The following is a 21,755-nucleotide window of genomic DNA, read 5'->3' as shown; positions in this document are numbered from 1 at the left end:
TCAGCCTGGGCGTCGTGGGCTAAACTATTACTTAAGGATAATCGCGAGACATCCGGCTGGATTATGTGACTGCGGTAGTCCAGAGGCAGCTCAGCATGTCTTGCGGAGTTGCAATCGATATAAAATCAGAAGGAGAGAATATTGTTCAAGAGGCTGTCTGACTTAAAATGTATTTTGCTTTTCCTGTTGAATCTTTGTTTGGGCACCATGCGATTGAAAAGTTTGTTATTCTGGTTTACATTTGGGAATTTGAGTTTCCTGAAATTCTGTAATTAATTGTACATCTTGCAGAGGGCAGTAGTAGGCCCAGGTGTGTCTGAACTGCCGGAAATAGAAGAGGAGGAACTATAACTCCCCTACCAGAAGTATTGATACATTTAGGAGACTCTTAGGAAGACAAAAGAAAATCGAGAGCTTGTGGCGACCCACTTCCTGCGCAGTCGAACCAGCTCACAAATAGCCAGTGCACGGGGGGAGACTTTGGTGATGCACCTCTGATGTCATTTCCGCCCGGAGATGGCGGGCGCTAGGGATTAAATGCCAGCGCCGCGAAGTTTGGATAAACTAGTCTCCAAACGACTTACCGACTGCGTGTCGTTATTTCAGCGCTGTGTGTAGCACATCGCTACGTTGGTGACCCCGACGGTCCAAACGGGATTTGGACCAAAGATGTCCGACTCTTCATCTGTTCACGCAGTTTCACTAAAACTGTTGACTTTCTGGACGCTGTGACCACGCGTGTGGTTTAGCCAAGCAGAAGCCCAGTTCCAGATTCGGCAGATATCCTCTGATTCCACGCGTTACTACCACGTGGTGAGCGCCCTTGACCAGGAGACGGCTGCCCAGGTTGTGGATTTCATACACTAGCCCCCGGAAGAAGGCAAATATGAAGCATTCAAAGTGCTGCTCATTGGGACCTTTGGCCTCTCACGGCGTGAGCGCGGTGCCCACCTGCTTCACCTGGACGGTTTGGGAGACAGACTGCCATCAGCATTGATGAACGAGATGCTGTCCCTGGCTGACGGATACAAGCCCTGCCTCATGTTCGAGCAAGCGTTCCTAGAGCGACTGCCCGGGGACATACATCTGCTGCTGGCCGACGCAGATTTCAGTGATCCCCGGAAGGTGGCGGCCCGGGCAGATGTGCTGTGGAAAGCCAAGAGGGAGAGCATGGCGTCCCTCGGTCAGATTACCAGGTCACGCGCCCAACAGCGGACCAGACCAGGCCCGGCAGGGGGGCGCACACAACACAGAGGCAGGAGTGAGGAGGCCAGTGAACAGTGGTGTTTCTACCACCAGCAGTGGGGCACAGAAGCCCAGCGTTGTCACCCGCCCTGCAAGGGCCAGGGCCAGGGCCAGCTGCCGCTAATGACTATGGCGGCTGGCCACCAGACAGCCTCTTGTACGTCTGGGACAAACAGTTGGGACGCCGCTTCTTGGTCGACACCGGAGCAGAAATCAGCGTCTTGCCCCCGACAGGGTACGACACCCGCAACAGGAAGCCAGGACCCACCCTGAGGGCTGCAAACGGCAGCACGATACGGACCTACGGCACCCGCACAGTGCAGCTGCAGTTCGGCACCAGCCGGTTCACGTGGGACTTCACACTGGCCGCGGTGGCCCAAACACTCCTGGGGGCGGACTTCTTGCGAGCTCACAGCCTGCTGGTCGACTTGCAAGGGAAAAGACTGGTACATGCCGAGACTTTCCAGACGTTCTCCCTGGGTGAAGCCAAGTTGCCGGCCCCACACATGGACTCCATCACGCTGTCGGACAACGAATTCCCCAGAATCCTGGTGGACTTCCCATCGATTCTGGCACCGCAGTTCACGGCAGCCATGCCCAGACACGGGGTTCAGCACCACATTCCGACCACGTCGCTCCACGCCCGCGCACGGTCTCCCCCCGGAAAAGCTCTGCCTGGTGAAGGAGGAGTTCAAGAGGATGGAGGAATTGAGGATCTTACGGAGGTCCGACAGCCCATGGGCCTCCCCCCTGCACATGGTGCCCAAAGCAGCCGGGGGTTGGAGACCATGCAGCGACTACCGCAGACTGAACGAGGCTACAACTCCAGACCGCTACCCTGTGCCGCACATACAGGACTTTGCAGCAAACCTGCACGGGGCAAGAATATTTTCCAAAGTAGACCTCGTCCGGGGATACCATCGAATCCCAGTGCACCCTGAAGACATCCCCAAAACGGCACTCTCCACCCAGTTCGGCCTGTTCGAGTTCCTCCGATTGCCGTTCGGCCTGAAGAATGCCGCACAGACGTTCCAGCGGCTAATGGACGCAGTTGGACGCGACCTGGAATTTGCGTTCATCTATTTGGACGACATCCTGATAGCCAGCAGTAGTCGCCAGGAGCATCTGTCCCACCTCCGCCAGCTCTACTCCTGCCTGAGTGATTTCGGCCTCACGATCAACCCGGCCAAATGCCAGTTCGGTCTCAATATCATCGACCTCTATACACGGTTTGGTGCACCCATCTATCAGGACAACCGTCCGGCTGGTCTCCAGCAAGTTCGTGTGGCACGGACTTTGCAAGCAGGTCAGTGAATGGGCCAGAACGTGCGCGCAGTGCCAAACAGCCAAGGTGCAGCGGCACACTAAAGCCCCGCCACAGCAGTTCAAACCCACCCACCGGAGGTTCGACCACATTCATGTGGATATCGTGGGCCCCCTACCAGTGTCCCGAGGAGCGCGGTACCTCCTAACTATGGTAGACCGGTTCACGAGGTGGCCAGAGGCGGTCCCGCTCACCGACACATCTGCCAATTCCTGCGCCCGAGCACTGATCGCAACCTGGGTAGCACGCTTCGGGGTACCAGCCCACATTACCTCCGACAGAGGCGCCCAGTTCACCTCCAGCCTGTGGTCGGCTGTCGCCAGCCTGTTGGGAACGCAGCTGCACCACACAACTGCCTACCACCCACAGTCGAACGGACTAGTGGAACGCTTCCACCGTCACTTGAAGTCGGCTCTCATGGCCCGCCTGAGAGGACCTAACTGGGTGGACGAGCTTCCCTGGGTCCTGCTTGGAATTCGTACAGCGCCCAAAGAGGATCTGCACGCCTCGTAGGCCGAGTTGGTGTACGGCGCACCCCTGGTCATCCCCGGGGAGTTCATACCAGCCCCAAGGGGGCAAGATGAAGAACCCGCAGCAGTCCTGGACAGACTACGCGAAAGGCTCGGCAACCTGGCCCCCGTAGCAACTTCACAGCATGGACGGACCCCGACCCATGTACCCAAAGACCTGCAGGACTGTAAGTTTGTGTTTGTATGAAGGGACGGACACCGGGCACCGCTACAGTGGCCGTACGAGGGGCCGTTCAAGGTGATCAACAACAACGGGTCCACGTACGTTCTGGACATTGGGGGGGAGAGAGAAGGTTTTCACGGCGGACCGACTCAAACCAGCCCATGTGGACTTGGCGCAGCCGGTCGAGGTTCAGGCACCGTGGCGCAGAGGCAGACCTCCCAAACAGAGGCTGATCCAGACTGTGGACATTGGGGGGTGTATCGCCAGTTCTGGTGGGTGGGGGGTTATGTGGTGACCCACTTTCTGCGCAGGCGACCCGGCTCATGAATAGCCAGCGTGCGGGGGGAGACTTTGGTAATGCACCTCTGATGTCATTTCCGCCCGGAGAGGGCAGGCGCTAGGGATTAAATGCCAGCGCCGCGAAGTTTGGATAAACTAGTCTCCAAACGACTTACCGACTGCGTGTCGTTACTTCAGCGCTGTGTGTAGGAGGGAACGGTTAGATTGATCTCAGGGTAGTTTAAAGGGTTGGCACAAGATTGTGGGCCGAAGGGCCTGTACTGTGTCACGAGGTGACAAGTGGGGCTGAATGCAACGTCAACCCCAGGGGAGATGAAGGCCACTGTGGAACTGGGCTGAACACGACGCCCCGTGCTCTGATTTTGCTGTAGAGTGGCTGCTTTGGGATATGAAGGACGACAGGTCAGCGAGCTATTTTTACAAAGATGACAGGGTTTTTTTTTTTCCGCACAGTTTTGCAGGTTTATATTTGTTCCTCCGCGGGGAACCCAGCCCAGCTACCTGTGACATTTGGTGTGACATTGCCGTCACTGTGACTCTGACAGCTTCCAAGGCAGTGCGGCTGGCCAGAGATTGTACTGGGCCAGGTTCTCCGCATCAAGGGCACAAGTACAGAGAGGGGCCGGGAAAGGGGCCAGTGACGCCATGAAGGATCCCACCCACCCTGCTCACGGACTGTCCGTCCCACTCCCGTCGGGGAGGGGGCTACGTAGCATCCACACCGGGACCGTGAAGGATCTCACCCACCCTGCTCACGGACTGTCTGTCCCACTCCCGTCAGGGAGGGGGCTACGTAGCATCCACACCGGGACCGTGAAGGGTCCCACCCACCCTGCTCTCCGACTGTCCATCCCACTCCCGTCGGGGAGGGGGCTACGTAGCATCCACACCGGGACCGTGAAGGATCCCACCCACCCTGCTCGCGGACTGTCCGTCCCACTCCAGTCGGGGAGGGGGCTACGTAGCATCCACACCGGGACCGTGAAGGATCCCACCCACCCTGCTCACGGACTGTCCGTCCCACTCCCGTCGGGGAGGGGGCTACGTAGCATCCACACCGGGACCGTGAAGGATCCCACCCACCCTGCTCACGGACTGTCCGTCCCACTCCCGTCGGGGAGGGGGCTACGTAGCATCCACACCAGGACCCACCAGACTCAAAAACAGTGACTTTTCCCCAAGCAGCAAGTCTGATCGACACCTCCACCCACTGATCCACCCCTCCACACCCCCAACCACTCACTGACCCACCCCTCCACACCCCCAATCACCCACTGACCCACCCCTCCACACCCCCAACCACCCACTGACCCACCTCGCCACACCCCCAATCACCCACTGACCCACCCCTCCACACCCCCAACCACCCACTGACCCACCCCTCCACACCCCCAACCACCCACTGACCTACCTCGCCACACCCCCAATCACCCACTGACCCACCCCTCCACACCCCCAACCACCCACTGACCCACCTCGCCACACCCCCCAATCACCCACTGACCCACCCCTCCACACCCCCAACCACCCACTGACCCACCCCTCCACACCCACAACCACCCACTGACCCAACCCTCCACACCCCCAATCACCCACTGACCCACCCGTCCCCACCCCCAACCACCCACTGACCCACCCCTCCACACCCCCAACCACCCACTGACCCACCTCGCCACACCCCCAATCACCCACTGACCCACCCCTCCACACCCCCAACCACCCACTGACCCCCCCCTCCACACCCCCAATCACCCACTGACCCACCCTCCACACCCCCAACCACCCACTGACCCACCCCTCCACACCCCCAATCACCCACTGACCCACCCCTCCACACACCAACCACCCACTGACCCACCCTCCACACCCCCAACCACCCACTGACCCACCCCTCCACACACCCAATCACCCACTGACCCACCCCTCCACACACCCAATCTCCCACTGACCCACCACTCCACACTAGTCACCCACTGACCCACCCCTCCACACCCCCAATCACCCACTGACCCACCCGTCCCCACCCCCAACCACCCACTGACCCAACCCTCCACACCCCCAATCACCCACTGACCCACCCGTCCCCACCCCCAACCACCCACTGACCCACCCCTCCACACCCCCAACCACCCACTAACCCACCCATCCACACCCCCAATCACCCACTGACCCACCCCTCCACACCCCCAGTCACCCACTGACCCACCCCTCCACACCCCCCAACCACCCACTGACCCACCCCTCCACACCCCCGACCACCCACTGACCCACCCCTCCACACCCCCAATCACCCACTGACCCACCCCTCCACACCCCCAATCACCCACTGACCCACCCCTCCACACCCCAACCACCCACTGACCCACCCCTCCACACCCCCGACCACCCACTGACCCACCCCTCCACACCCCCAACCACCCACTGACCCACCCCTCCACATCCCAATCACCCACTGACCCACCACTCCACACCCCCAATCACCCACTGACCCACCCCTCCACATCCCAATCACCCACTGACCCACCACTCCACACCCCCAACCACCCACTGACCCACCCCTCCACATCCCAATCACCCACTGACCCACCACTCCACACCCCCAATCACCCACTGACCCACCCCTCCACACCCCCAACCACCCACTGACTCACCCCTCCACACCCCCAATCACCCACTGACCCACCCCTCCACACCCCCAATCACTCACTGACCCACCCCTCCACACTCCCAATCACCCACTGACCCACCCCTCCACACCCCAATCACCCACTGATCCACCCCTCCACACCCCGATCACCCACTGACACACCCCTCCACACCCCCAATCACCCACTGACCCACCCCTCCACACTCCCAATCACCCACTGACCCACCCCTCCACACCCCCAATCACCCACTGACCCACCCCACACTCCCAACCACTCATTGACCCACCCATCCACACACCCCCAACCACCCACTGACCCACCCCTCCACACCCCCAACCACCCACTGACCCACCCATCCACACCCTGAATCACCCACTGACCCACCCCTCCACACCCCCAACCACCCACTGACCCACCCCTCCACACCCTGAATCACCCACTGACCCACCCCTCCACACCCCCAATCACCCACTGACCCACCCCTCCACACCCCCCAACCACCCACTGACCCCCCCTCCACACCCTGAATCACCCACTGACCCACCCCTCCACACCCCCAATCACCCACTGTCCCACCCCTCCACACCCTGAATCACCCACTGACCCACCCCTCCACAACCCCAATCACCCACTGACCCACCCCTCCACACCCCCAATCACCCACTGACCCACTCCTCCACAACCCCAATCACCCACTGACCCACCCCTCCACACCCCAATCACTCACTGACCCACCCCTCCACACCCCCACCCACTGACCCACCCCTCCACACCCCCAATCACCCACTGACCCACCCCTCCACACCCCCAATCACTCACTGACCCACCCCTCCACACCCCCACCCACTGACCCACCCCTCCACACCCCCAATCACCCACTGACCCACCCCTCCACACCCCAATCACCCACTGACCCACCCCTCCACACCCCCAACCACCACTACTTTATCATTTCCTGTCAGTGTCACCTTCTGTACAGACACTCCTGTGCCTAGTGATACAATCAATTTAATCAGCCTGAAATGTCGACTGTTTATTCCTCTCCGTAGACGCTGCCTGACCTGCTGAGTTCCCCCAGCATTGTGTGTGTGTGTGTGTGTGTGTGTGTGTGTGTGTGTGTGAGTGTGTGTGTGTGTGTGTGTGAATGTGTGTGTGTGTGTGTGTGTGTCTGTGTGTGTGTGCCTGAGTGTGTGTGTATGTGTGTGTGAGTGTGTGTGTGTGTGTGTGTGTGTGTGTGTGAGTGTGTGTGTGTGTGTGTGTGTGTGTGTGTGTGTGTGTGTGTGTGTATATCTGTGTGTGTGTATATCTGTGTGTGTGTGTGTTGCTCTGGATTTCCAGCGTCTGCAAATGTTCTCTTGTTTACATATTCAGTGTGCAAACAGCCACCAAACAAGGAACGTTTTGGTACATTGGCCTTTATAAATCAAAGTATTGAGTATGAGTTGGAATGTTATGGTGAGGTTGTGTAAGGCATTGGTGAGGCCGAATTTGGAGTGTCGTGTGCAGTTTTGGTCACCGAATTACAGGAAGGATATTAATCAGGTTGAAAGAGTGCAGAGAAGGTTCACAAGGATGTCGCCGGGACTCGAAAAACTGAGTTACAGAGAGTGGTTGAATAGGTTAGGACTTTATTCCCTGGAGCGTAGGAGAATGAGGGGAGATTTGATCGAGGTGTATAAAATTATGACGGGTATAGATAGAGTGAATGCAAGCAGGCTTTTTCCACTGAGGATAGGGGAGAAAAAAAAACAGAGGTCATGGGTTAAGGGTGAAGGGGGAAAAGTTTAAAGGGAACATTGGGGGGGGGGCTTCTTCACACAGAGAGTGATGGGAGTGTGGAATGAGCTGCCAGATGAAGTGGGGAATGCGGGCTCACTTTTAACCTTGAAGAAAAATTGGACAGGTACCTGGATGAGAGGGGTTTGGAGGGATATGGGCCGGGTGCAGGTCAGTGGGACGAGGCAGAGAAATGGTTCGGCACAGCCCAAGAAGGGCCGAAAGGCCTGTTTCTGTGCCGGAATGTTCTATGGTTCTACACAATGGAATCGACAAACCCAACAAGACTGTCAAACATCCAATGTGCGAAGAAGGAACAAACGTGTAAAGAACAGACAAAGTAAACAGAGAATCCACAGAGCGTGGACCGCAGAGTCCTCAAAAGTGAGACCACAGGTTCGGCCCTGCAGCCGGGCCAGGAGCCTGATGGTTGCAGGCCCCAGCTGGTTCAGCCCTGAGGTGAGAGCGATGGTTGCAGGCCCCAGCTTCGAGACCAAGCTCCACCCCACCCCGTGATCAGCGCCGTATCCACCAGCCGCGGGCGAGCCACGAATTCCTCAGATTCACCGCCCAGCCTGGCATGCAGGGCCGCAAAAACGGCTCGCTCAGGCTGTGCTGAGGTAGCCAGGCCTCGGTGTCCGTTCCCTGCCGCCAATCCCGCCCTCTCCCTTCCCGTCCGCGCTCTTGGGCCTGATGCAGGGGTCTCGATCCGGAACGTCAACAGTTAACCCCCGCCGCCCCCCCCCCCCCCCCCCCCCAACCCGAAGCTTCCTGACCCGCTGAGATACATTGCAGGAACGATGAAGTGGTTCATTTTGGTCAGTCAAATACAATGGCAGAATATAGTATTAACGCTAAGACTCTTGGCAGTGTGGAGGATCAGAGGGATCTTGGGGTCCGAGTCCATAGGACACTCAAAGCAGCTGCACAAATTGACTCTGTGGTTAAGACGCCATACGGTGTATTGGCCTTCATCAATCGTGGGATTGAATTTAGTGCCTAGTCCCACTGACCTGCAGCTATGTAGGACCCTGGTCGGACCCCACTTGGAGTACTGTCGCCTCACTACAGGAAGGATGTGGAAACCACAGAAAGGGTGCAGAGGAGATTTACAAGGATGTTACCTGGATTGGGGAGCATGCCTTATGAGAATAGGTTGAGTGAACTCGGTCTTTCCTTCTTGGAGCGAAGGAGGATGAGAGGTGGCCTGATAGAGGTGTACAAGATGATGAGAGGCTTTTTCCCCAGGGCTGAAATGGCTAACAGGAGAGGACACAGGTTTAAGGTGTTGGGGAGTAGGTACAGAGGAGATGTCAGGGGTAAGTTTTTTTACTCAGAGAGTGGTGAGTGCGTGGAATGGGCTGCCGGCGACGGTGGTGGAGGCAGAAATGATAGGGTCTTTTAAGAGACTCTTGGATACGTACATGGAGTTTAGAAAAATAGAGGGCTATGGGCAACCCTAGGTAATTTCTGAGGTAGGGACATGTTCGGCACAGCTTTGTGGGCCGAAGGGCCTGTATTGTGCTGTAGGTTTTCTACGCTTTATGAGAAAAAAAACTCCCGCGCGTGTTTCCTACCATCAGCAGACAATCGCACAGGGGACCGAAGAGATTCTTTCTGTCCTTCGGTTTGTCTTGAAGCTCTCCGGCGATGAGATCCTTAGTGTAATTCCCTCAGAGGAACACACATGAGAAACGAGCAGTGAGAAATTATCCAAGCTGCTCGAACACTCCCGCAGGACGGGAGCAAACACAGCTTTGAGCGAAAGGCTGACAAATTGTAAATTCTCTTCATGCCTCAGCGGACTATCAAACTGGTTAATGCTGTACTTCATCAACGTCCATCTCCGATCCTCACACTCGAGGCTCCTACGCTTCAAGCCAGCCCGTCTCATTTGCAATCGGAGCTGGTTTAGTTTCGTCACGTGCGCGGAGGTGCGGTGAAAATCTTTGTCTGGCGTTCTCTTCCTGCGGAACGTGTGGGCACTTCCTCCGGGTTCCGTCCCGGTCAGGAGGCTCTCAATGGTGCCCCCGCAGATGGTCTTGAGGATTTGGGGGCCCATGCCGATCCCCTTCAGCCGCCTGAGGTGGAAGAGACGCTGTTGTCCTTTTTTTTGGCCGCACAGAGCTCCACTTCCTGCCGTTGTTGACCAGGGTTTTTCGATGACCTGTTCCAACACCTCAAACAGGAGAAAATCTGCAGATGCTGGAAATCCAGAGCAGCCTGCCCAGACTGCTCGAGTAACCCGAGCAGATGGAAAAGGGTAAAGAGTCAACGTTTCAGGCCAAGGCCTTTCATCAGGACCTGGGTGTAAACAGACAACGTTTCGAGCCAAGGCCCTTGATCAGGAAGCTGCCCATGTACCTCAGTCCGGTGTGGGTATCTCAAGTCCGTTGTCTGATATTGATAGTCGGGGGAATTGTCCGTGTGTCTCAGACCGGTGTGGGTATCTCGAGTCCGTTGTCTGATATTGATAGTCGGGGGAATTGTCCGTGTGTCTCAGACCGGTGTGGGTATCTCGAGTCCGTTGTCTGATATTGATAGTCGGGGGAATTGTCCGTGTGTCTCAGTCCGGTGTGGGTATCTCGAGTCCGTTGTCTGATATTGATAGTCGGGGGAATTGTCCGTGTGTCTCAGTCCGGTGTGGGTATCTCGAGTCCGTTGTCTGATATTGATAGTCGGGGGAATTGTCCGTGTATCTCAGTCCGGTGTGGGTATCTCAAGTCCATTGTCTGATATTGATAGTCGGGGGAATTGTCCGTGTGTCTCAATCCGGTGTGGGTATCTCGAGTCCATTGTCTGATATTGATAGTCGGGGGAATTGTCCGTGTGTCTCAGTCCGGTGTGGGTATCTCAAGTCCATTGTCTGATATTGATAGTCGGGGGAATTGTCCGTGTGTCTCAATCCGGTGTGGGTATCTCGAGTCCATTGTCTGATATTGATAGTCGGGGGAATTGTCCGTGTGTCTCAGTCCGGTGTGGGTATCTCAAGTCCATTGTCTGATATTGATAGTCGGGGGAATTGTCCGTGTGTCTCAGTCCGGTGTGGGTATCTCGAGTCCGTTGTCTGATATTGATAGTCGGGGGAATTGTCCGTGTATCTCAGTCCGGTGTGGGTATCTCGAGTCCGTTGTCTGATATTGATAGTCGGTGGAATTGTCCGTCTGTCTCAGTCCGGTGTGGGTATCTCAAGTCCATTGTCTGATATTGATAGTCGGGGGAATTGTCCGTGTATCTCAGTCCGGTGTGGGTATCTCGAGTCCATTGACTGATATTGATAGTCGGGGGAATTGTCCGTGTGTCTCAGTCCGGTGTGGGTATCTCGAGTCCGTTGTCTGATATTGATAGTCGGGGGAATTGTCCGTGTGTCTCAGTCCGGTGTGGGTATCTCGAGTCCGTTGTCTGATATTGATAGTCGGTGGAATTGTCCGTGTGTCTCAGTCCGGTGTGGGTATCTCGAGTCCGTTGTCTGATATTGATAGTCGGGGGAATTGTCCGTGTATCTCAGTCCGGTGTGGGTATCTCGAGTCCGTTGTCTGATATCGATAGTCGGGGGAATTGTCCGTGTGTCTCAATCCGGTGTGGGTATCTCGAGTCCGTTGTCTGATATCGATAGTCGGGGGAATTGTCCGTGTGTCTCAGTCCGGTGTGGGTATCTCGAGTCCGTTGTCTGATATCGATAGTCGGGGGAATTGTCCGTGTGTCTCAGTCCGGTGTGGGTATCTCGAGTCCGTTGTCTGATATCGATAGTCGGGGGAATTGTCCGTGTGTCTCAGTCCGGTGTGGGTATCTCGAGTCCGTTGTCTGATATTGATAGTCCGGGGAATTGTCCGTGTGTCTCAGACCGGTGTGGGTATCTCGAGTCCGTTGTCTGATATTGATAGTCGGGGGAATTGTCCGTGTATCTCAGTCCGGTGTGGGTATCTCGAGTCCGTTGTCTGATATTGATAGTCGGGGGAATTGTCCGTGTGTCTCAGTCCGGTGTGGGTATCTCGAGTCCGTTGTCTGATATTGATAGTTGGGGGAATTGTCCGTGTGTCTCAATCCGGTGTGGGTATCTCGAGTCCGTTGTCTGATATTGATAGTCGGGGGAATTGTCCGTGTGTCTCAGTCCGGTGTGGGTATCTCGAGTCCGTTGTCTGATATTGATAGTCGGGGGAATTGTCCGTGTGTCTCAATCCGGTGTGGGTATCTCGAGTCCGTTGTCTGATATTGATAGTCGGGGGAATTGTCCGTGTGTCTCAGTCCGGTGTGGGTATCTCGAGTCCGTTGTCTGATATTGATAGTCGGGGGGAATTGTCCGTGTGTCTCAGACCGGTGTGGGTATCTCGAGTCCGTTGTCTGATATTGATAGTCGGTGGAATTGTCCGTGTGTCTCAGTCCGGTGTGGGTATCTCGAGTCCGTTGTCTGATATTGATAGTCGGGGGAATTGTCCGTGTGTCTCAGTCCGGTGTGGGTATCTCGAGTCCGTTGTCTGATATTGATAGTCGGGGGAATTGTCCGTGTATCTCAGTCCGGTGTGGGTATCTCGAGTCCGTTGTCTGATATTGATAGTCGGTGGAATTGTCCGTGTGTCTCAGTCCGGTGTGGGTATCTCGAGTCCGTTGTCTGATATTGATAGTCGGGGGAATTGTCCGTGTATCTCAGTCCGGTGTGGGTATCTCGAGTCCGTTGTCTGATATTGATAGTCGGGGGAATTGTCCGTGTGTCTCAGTCCGGTGTGGGTATCTCGAGTCCGTTGTCTGATATTGATAGTCGGGGGAATTGTCCGTGTGTCTCAATCCCATGTGGGTATCTCGAGTCCGTTGTCTGATATTGATAGTCGGGGGAATTGTCCGTGTGTCTCAATCCGGTGTGGGTATCTCGAGTCCGTTGTCTGATATTGATAGTCGGGGGAATTGTCCGTGTATCTCAGTCCGGTGTGGGTATCTCGAGTCCGTTGTCTGATATTGATAGTCGGTGGAATTGTCCGTGTGTCTCAGTCCGGTGTGGGTATCTCGAGTCCGTTGTCTGATATTGATAGTCGGGGGAATTGTCCGTGTATCTCAGTCCGGTGTGGGTATCTCGAGTCCGTTGTCTGATATTGATAGTCGGGGGAATTGTCCGTGTGTCTCAGTCCGGTGTGGGTATCTCTAGTCCGTTGTCTGATATTGATAGTCGGGGGAATTGTCCGTGTGTCTCAATCCAGTGTGGGTATCTCGAGTCCGTTGTCTGATATTGATAGTCGGGGGAATTGTCCGTGTGTCTCAGACCGGTGTGGGTATCTCGAGTCCGTTGTCTGATATTGATAGTCGGGGGAATTGTCCGTGTGTCTCAATCCGGTGTGGGTATCTCGAGTCCGTTGTCTGATATTGATAGTCGGGGGAATTGTCCGTGTGTCTCAGTCCGGTGTGGGTATCTCGAGTCCGTTGTCTGATATTGATAGTCGGGGGAATTGTCCGTGTGTCTCAGACCGGTGTGGGTATCTCGAGTCCGTTGTCTGATATTGATAGTCGGGGGAATTGTCCGTGTGTCTCAGTCCGGTGTGGGTATCTCGAGTCCGTTGTCTGATATTGATAGTCGGGGGAATTGTCCGTGTATCTCAGTCCGGTGTGGGTATCTCGAGTCCGTTGTCTGATATTGATAGTCGGTGGAATTGTCCGTGTGTCTCAGTCCGGTGTGGGTATCTCGAGTCCGTTGTCTGATATTGATAGTCGGTGGAATTGTCCGTGTGTCTCAGTCCGGTGTGGGTATCTCGAGTCCGTTGTCTGATATTGATAGTCGGGGGAATTGTCCGTGTGTCTCAGTCCGGTGTGGGTATCTCGAGTCCGTTGTCTGATATTGATAGTCGGGGGAATTGTCCGTGTGTCTCAGTCCGGTGTGGGTATCTCGAGTCCGTTGTCTGATATTGATAGTCGGGGGAATTGTCCGTGTGTCTCAGTCCGGTGTGGGTATCTCGAGTCCGTTGTCTGATATTGATAGTCGGGGGAATTGTCCGTGTGTCTCAATCCGGTGTGGGTATCTCGAGTCCGTTGTCTGATATTGATAGTCGGGGGAATTGTCCGTGTGTCTCAGACCGGTGTGGGTATCTCGAGTCCGTTGTCTGATATTGATAGTCGGGGGAATTGTCCGTGTGTCTCAATCCGGTGTGGGTATCTCGAGTCCGTTGTCTGATATTGATAGTCGGGGGAATTGTCCGTGTGTCTCAGTCCGGTGTGGGTATCTCGAGTCCGTTGTCTGATATTGATAGTCGGGGGAATTGTCCGTGTATCTCAGTCCGGTGTGGGTATCTCGAGTCTGTTGTCTGATATTGATAGTCGGGGGAATTGTCCGTGTGTCTCAGTCCGGTGTGGGTATCTCGAGTCCGTTGTCTGATATTGATAGTCGGGGGAATTGTCCGTGTGTCTCAATCCGGTGTGGGTATCTCGAGTCCGTTGTCTGATATTGATAGTCGGGGGAATTGTCCGTGTGTCTCAGACCGGTGTGGGTATCTCGAGTCCGTTGTCTGATATTGATAGTCGGGGGAATTGTCCGTGTGTCTCAGTCCGGTGTGGGTATCTCGAGTCCGTTGTCTGATATTGATAGTCGGGGGAATTGTCCGTGTACCTCAGTCCGGTGTGGGTATCTCGAGTCCGTTGTCTGATATTGATAGTCGGGGGAATTGTCCGTGTGTCTCAGTCCGGTGTGGGTATCTCGAGTCCGTTGTCTGATATTGATAGTCGGGGGAATTGTCCGTGTATCTCAGTCCGGTGTGGGTATCTCGAGTCCGTTGTCTGATATTGATAGTCGGGGGAATTGTCCGTGTACCTCAGTCCGGTGTGGGTATCTCGAGTCCGTTGTCTGATATTGATAGTCGGGGGAATTGTCCGTGTGTCTCAGTCCGGTGTGGGTATCTCGAGTCCGTTGTCTGATATTGATAGTCGGGGGAATTGTCCGTGTACCTCAGTCCGGTGTGGGTATCTCGAGTCCGTTGTCTGATATTGATAGTCGGGGGAATTGTCCGTGTATCTCAGTCCGGTGTGGGTATCTCGAGTCCGTTGTCTGATATTGATAGTCGGGGAATTGTCCGTGTACCTCAGTCCGGTGTGGGTATCTCGAGTCCGTTGTCTGATATTGATAGTCGGGGGAATTGTCCGTGTGTCTCAGTCCGGTGTGGGTATCTCGAGTCCGTTGTCTGATATTGATAGTCGGGGGAATTGTCCGTGTACCTCAGTCCGGTGTGGGTATCTCGAGTCCGTTGTCTGATATTGATAGTAGGGGAATTGTCCGTTTACCTCAGTGTGGGTAACTCTAGTGTCTATTGTTCTGCCGAGCGTTGTGGTTCCTGATGTGTTGGCATCGGTTTGTGTGACCCCCAGCGCCTCTTTGCGAGGGGAGCACGTCCTGTCACCTGGGCCTGTCTTCCATTTTGTCCCATCGTTGTGGCGTATCTTTGAGCAGCGTTCCTCCCCCGGGGATGAGCTCCCTGGATCCTCTGTTGTTCCCGGCATTTAGGGGGAAGTCGTTGCCTGCCTGCCACTGACCCTCCTCCTTTCCCAGCTGGGCCTGGGACCCTCTCATACAGAGGTCGGACCGCACCGGTGGAACCGAATAATCTGTCGACGTTTCGGGCTGAGACCCTTCATCAGGACCGGAATGGAGCAGGGGGAATTAGCCAGAATAAGGAGGTGGAGGGGGGAGGCTTCTTTTCCACCTCACTTTCCCGTCCCAATTTTAATTTGAATTTATTTAAATCTTACGTCCGTCCCACAACGCGAGGGAGTAAAAGTCTTTGCGTTATGACTCCGTCGCGACGTACAGACACGTGAATTTAAAAGTCTAACGGCCTGTAGAAGGAAGCTGTCCCGGAGCCTGTCGGTCCTGGTTTTAACGCTGCGGTACTGTTTGCCAGGGGGAGCAGCTGGAACGGTTTATGGTTGAGGGGGGTGACTGGTGTCTCGGATGATCTCCCACCTGCTGTTGTAAGTGTCCCCAGCGGAGGGAAGTTCACGACCACGGAGGCGCTGGGCTGTCCGTACCACTCTCTGCAGTGCCCAGCGATCAGGGTCGGTGCCGTTTCCCCTACCAGGCGGCGATACGGACAGTCAGGAGGCTCTCAATGGTGCCCCTGCCCCTCTCTCTAAATGCTGCCTGACCTGCTGAGTCGAGTTTTGTACTTCGAGTGGAGGGCGGACTTTCCAGCTGAGTTCAAACCCTCTGCCGCCCTGGGGCGAGCACCTCGCTCAACCCTACCCGGCGCCTCCACTCATATTTCCTGCCCTCTGTTCGTGAACAGTGGGATCAGGCATTCTTTCGGAGCAAGGTTGACAGACACTTACCTCCAATTCCACAGGGCCGTGATGAAGGTCCTCCATCTCTCACAGGGTTCAGGGCTGTCTTCTTTGTGCCAGTATTCACCACTGTCAGTCTTACGAGTCCCGGGTGAGGACTCGGGAATACCGTCACACTCAGATAGAGAAGGGTTCCTCCTTGCTGTTTGACCGGTCAGGACCAACTCTCAGTCTGACCTCTACCCTTTGACCTGTTTGGCATGGGTGACCCTGCCAAGAGTCAAAGTGCACAGCTCTCCGAGGCAGGTGAGCCTCCAGACCCAACCACCCAACCACGAGGTTGCAGTCCTTGTGGAGAACTAGTGACAGATGCCAGACGGTTAAATGCATGGCCTCTCTCTCTCTCTCTCTCTCTCTCTCTCTCTCTCTCTCTCTCTCTCCCTCTCCCCCTCTCTCTCTCTCTCTCCCTCTCTCTCCCTCTCTCTCTCTCTCTCCTCCTCTCCCCCTCTCTCTCTCTCCCTCTCTGTCTCTCTCTCTCCCCCTCTCTCTCTCTCCCTCTCTCTCTTTCCCTCCATCTCTCTCTCGCACTTTGCACTCTCTCTCTCCCTCTTTCTCACTCTCCCTCTCTCTCCCTCTCTCTCTTGCGCTCTCTCTATCTCTCTCAGTCGCTCTCTCTCTCTCTCTCTCTCCCTCTCTCTCCCTCTCTCTCTTGCGCTCTCTCTCTAGCTCTCTGTCGCTCGCTCTCTCTCTCACATGTGCGGACGATTTTGGACCACACTTCTTGAATTTTGGATTCAAGAATGTTTAATGTCATTTCCTGTACTCAAGCGTAAAGGAGGACAAAATAATTGTTACTCCAGATCTGATGCAGCATAAAAAAAAACACAAGGAGATAAAGAACACAATAATAGAAAAAACACAATAAATACAAACGTTTGTATAAATACACAAGATCGCTTACACACACAGATTGATTGTCTGTCCATAAAGTGACTCTGGGCACAGGAGTGTCCGTACAGAAGGTGACTCTGACAGGAAATGATAAAGTAGTGGTGGTTGGGGGTGTGGAGGGGTGGGTCAGTGGGTGGTTGGGGGTGTGGAGGGGTGGGTCAGTGGGTGGTTGGGGGTGTGGGTCAGTGGGTGATTGGGGGTGTGGAGGGGTGGGTCAGTGGGTGGTTGGGGGTATGGAGGGGTGGGTCAGTGGGTGATTGGGGGTGTGGAGGGGTGGGTCAGTGGGTGGTTGGGGGTGTGGAGGAGTGGGTCAGTGGGTGGTTGGGAGTGTGGAGGGGTGGGTCAGTGGGTGGTTGGGGGTGTGGAGGGGTGGTCAGTGGGTGGTTGGGGGTGTGGAGGGGCGGGTCAGTGGGTGGTCGGGTGGGTGTGGAGGGGTTGGTCAGTGGGTGGTTGGGGGTGTGGAGGGGTGGGTCAGTGGGTGATTGGGGGTGTGGAGGGGTGGGTCAGTGGGTGGTTGGGGGTGTGGAGGGGTTTGTAAGTGGTTGGAGGTGTTGATCTGACTCACTGCTTGGGGAAAGTCACTGTTTTTGAGTCTGGTGGGTCCTGGTGTGGATGCTACGTAGCCCCCTCCCCGATGGGAGTGGGACAGACAGTCCTGTGAGCAGGGTGGGTGGGATCCTTCACGCCCCTGGTGTGGATGCTACGTAGCCCCCTCCCCGACGGGAGTGGGACAGACAGTCCATGAGCAGGGTGGGTGGGTTGTCACTGGCCCTTTTCCGGCACCTTTCTGTAGGTGCGTCCTCGATGACAAGTGGGCCGGTGTCGGTCGTGCATTGTGTAGTTTTCTGTCAGTCGAGCCACAGTACAGTCTCCGTACCGTGCAGTGCTGCAGTTTGGTAGGATGCTCCCCACTGCGTCTCTGTACAAAGATGTGAGTACAGGTAGATGTACAAAATGGATTTCTTTATTCTTAAGGGATTAGCGATTGCTGTAAATTCCTGCCCAGCCGGTTAGAGTATAAAGCCTCTCCAGCTAAGGTTTGCTACTTCATTTTTTCCGACAGACTCGAGAGCGGGCACCGAGGTCGCGGGATCGGTCGACCATGCCGTCATCGGGGGAGTGGTGGCTGTTGTCGTGTTCGCCATCCTGTGCCTGCTCATCGTCCTTGGACGATACTTCGCCAGACACAAAGGTGAGTGACCGAGGGCGAGCCGCGTCAACGGACCCCGTCCCGGCGCCCGATTCCACTCCGCCCCCCTCCGTCGGCATCAGGTTTCCTATCTGAATCAGGTTAGATGTCACCGGCGTGTATGGTGAAACTTGCTAACTTTGCGGCAGCTGTTCAATGAAATACATGATAATATAGAAAAAAACTGAATTACTGCGGTAAGTATCTATATCTCTATCTCTATAAATCTGTTGTTGGCGTGTGGCGAAGTAGTTAAGGCGTCGGTATAGTGATCTGAAGGTCACTGGTTCGAGCCTTGGCTGAGGCTGCGTGTGTGTCCTTGAGCGAGGCACTTAACCACACATTGCTCTGCGATGACCCCGGTGCCAAGCTGTATGGGTCCTAGTGCCCTTCCCTTGGACAACATCGGTGGCGTGGAGCGGGGAGACTTGCAGCTTGGGCAACTGCCAGTCTTCCACACAACCCTGTCAACGTGCAAATCCATGGTCTCTTGAGACTAACGGTTGCCTGTTTTTTCATAAATATATATATATATATATATATAGATAGATGGCGGAGTGGAAGAAACTGTTCCTGAATCGCTGAGTGTGTGTCTTCAGGCTCCTGTACCTCCTCCCTGATGGCGGAGGGGAAGAAGCTGTTCCTGAATCGCTGAGTGTGAGCCTTCAGGCTCCTGTACCTCCTCCCTGATGGCGGAGGGGAAGAAGCTGTTCCTGAATCGCTGAGTGTGTGTCTTCAGGCTCCTGCACCTCCTCCCTGATGGCGGAGGGGAAGAAGCTGTTCCTGAATCGCTGAGTGTGAGCCTTCAGGCTCCTGTACCTCCTCCCTGATGGCGGAGGGGAAGAAGCTGTTCCTGAATCGCTGAGTGTGTGTCTTCAGGCTCCTGCACCTCCTCCCTGATGGCGGAGGGGAGAAGCTGTTCCTGAATCGCTGAGTGTGTGTCTTCAGGCTCCTGTACCTCCTCCTGATGGCGGAGGGGAAGAAGCTGTTCCTGAACCGCTGAGTGTGTGTCTTCAGGCTCCTGTACCTCCTCCCTGATGGCGGAGGGGAAGAAGCTGTTCCTGAATCGCTGAGTGTGTGTCTTCAGGCTCCTGTACCTCTCCCTGATGGCGGAGGGGAAGAAGCTGTTCCTGAATCGCTGAGTGTGTGTCTTCAGGCTCCTGCACCTCCTCCCTAATGGCGGAGGGGAAGAAGCTGTTCCTGAATCGCTGAGTGTGTGTCTTCAGGCTCCTGCACCTCCTCCCTGATGGTGGAGGGGAAGAAGCTGTCCTTGAATCGCTGAGTGTGTGTCTTCAGGCTCTTGCACCTCCTCCCTGATGGTGGAGGGGAAGAAGCTGTTCCTGAATTGTTGAGTGTATACACACACACACACACACCACACACACACACACCACACACATACACACACACACTAACACACACACTCTAACACACACACAGTCCACACACACACACTAACACACACATACACATACACACACACACACTAACACACACACACACACACACACTAACACACACACTCTAACACACACACAGTCACACACACACACTAACACACACACACACACACACACACACACACTCTAGCACACACACAGTCACACACACACACACACTAACACACACACATACACATACACGCATACACACACATACACTCACGCACACACACACTAACACACACACACACTAACACACACACACACACACACACACACACACACACGCACACACACACTAACACACACACACACACACACACACACACACACTCACACACACACTAACACACACACACTAACACACACACACACACACACACACACACACACACTCACGCACACACACACACACCACACACACACACACACTCACACCACACACACTAACACACACACACACTAACACACTCACGCACACACACACTAACACACACACACACACACACACACACACACAATGCAGGAGGAACTCAGCAGGTCCTGAAAAAGACAATTATGTTCATGGTCAGTTTCAGGTTAGGCCAGCAGTTCATCAGAACATATTATAATTCTATACTACGAGTCTGTGGAAATTGTGATGTCCAGTCCTCTAAGTTATTTTGAAGGCTCTCCTTTGTTCCATGTCGACCGTGGATGTTGTGCCCGAGCTGTCTAGACACACAAGCCAGGGCAGTACGATACGGAGAGAGCGAGCTGTTGCCCGTGTAGCAGGCTCCCCCTCCCCGTGCAGACGATGAACCCAGAGGAACGGCAGAGACCGATACGGTTCGGCACCAGGAGTCGCCGGTCAGCGTCGAACTCGACATCGGACTGCCTCAGGGGACTCCAGCTCCGGATTTTCCCCCTCGGGGTTCACTCCCGGAGCCTCCCCCGCGAGCGGGGTACAGCGGAGGTTTGAGATCAGAGTTTTCCTTCTCCCGGATGAGCTGCCGACCGCGGCCTGACGAGCCCCGTCTGCCCGGAGCGACTGGTTTTGAGGCGCCAGTGACCCGCCTTCACCCCCTTCTCCCGTCAGTAGAAACGGTTCTGCCGGGTTTAGTAGCTGAGCCTCACGTGAAGGCCGGGAGCTGGGCTCGGTTGCCAGAGCTGTCTGAGACACATGCCAGTGGGAGCGTTTAACAGGGAGTGGGAGCTTATGATCCCTGGTTATGACAACCTTAAGGAATCTGAAGTTGTTTTCAAGAAATAGGCATCCGTTAATCTCAAGAGACCATGGATTTGCGCCTTGGGAAGTTTCCTGGGCAGGGTTGCAGCAGTTGCCCGAGCTGCAAGTCTCCCCTCTCCTCTCCACACCACCGATGTTGTCCAAGGGAAGGGCGAGGGCTGATACAGCTCGGTCACAGAGCAGTGTGTGGTTAAATGCCTTAGGAACACAACGGGCTGCCTCCGCTGAGGCTCGAACTAGCGACCTTCAGATCACTAGACCCATGCCTTAACGCCACGCCAAGTTGGTTAAGGCATCTAAAATAATTGACCCTCATATTACAATGAAAGCAATGGGGGGGGGGGGGGTTCTTCTCCATTCAATAGGTTACAATGAGGGGTCTCCCCTCGTTCTTCTGAATTCTAGTGAAGACAGGCCCAGGACGCTCTTCACATGCCAAGCCGTTCAATCCTGGAATCATTTCCGTGACCCTCCTTTGAACCCTCTCCCAGTTTCAGCACATCCTTTCTAAGATAAGGGACCCAGAACTGCTCACAATACTCCAAGCCAGGCCTCACCAGTGCCTTATAAACCCTCAGCATTACATCCTTGCTTTTATAGTCTAGTCCTCCTGAAGTGAATGTTAACATGGCATTTGCCTTCCTCACCACCAACACAGTCAGTCTGCAAATTAACCTTTAGGGTAGCCTGCACAAGGTCTCCCGAGAGA

The 21,755-nt window shown here is 55.1% G+C and overlaps 1 protein-coding gene across 1 annotated transcript in view; it reads left to right on the top strand.

Annotated features, from left to right (window-relative positions):
- cadm1a (cell adhesion molecule 1a) overlaps positions 1–21,755 on the top strand; it is a 450,797-nt gene that overhangs the window by 425,895 nt on the left and 3,147 nt on the right. The window contains exon 12 of the mRNA XM_073029526.1: positions 18,251–18,379. Within this exon, the coding sequence (XP_072885627.1) occupies positions 18,251–18,379 (129 nt within the window). The remainder of the gene's footprint in view (positions 1–18,250; positions 18,380–21,755) is intronic.

This window comes from Hemitrygon akajei, chromosome 26, assembly GCF_048418815.1.
Source record: "Hemitrygon akajei chromosome 26, sHemAka1.3, whole genome shotgun sequence".
In the NCBI taxonomy this organism is placed as follows: Eukaryota; Metazoa; Chordata; class Chondrichthyes; order Myliobatiformes; family Dasyatidae; genus Hemitrygon; species Hemitrygon akajei.
The sequence above is the reverse complement of the archived record's forward strand: the minus strand, read 5'-3'. Positions and strand labels throughout refer to the sequence as shown.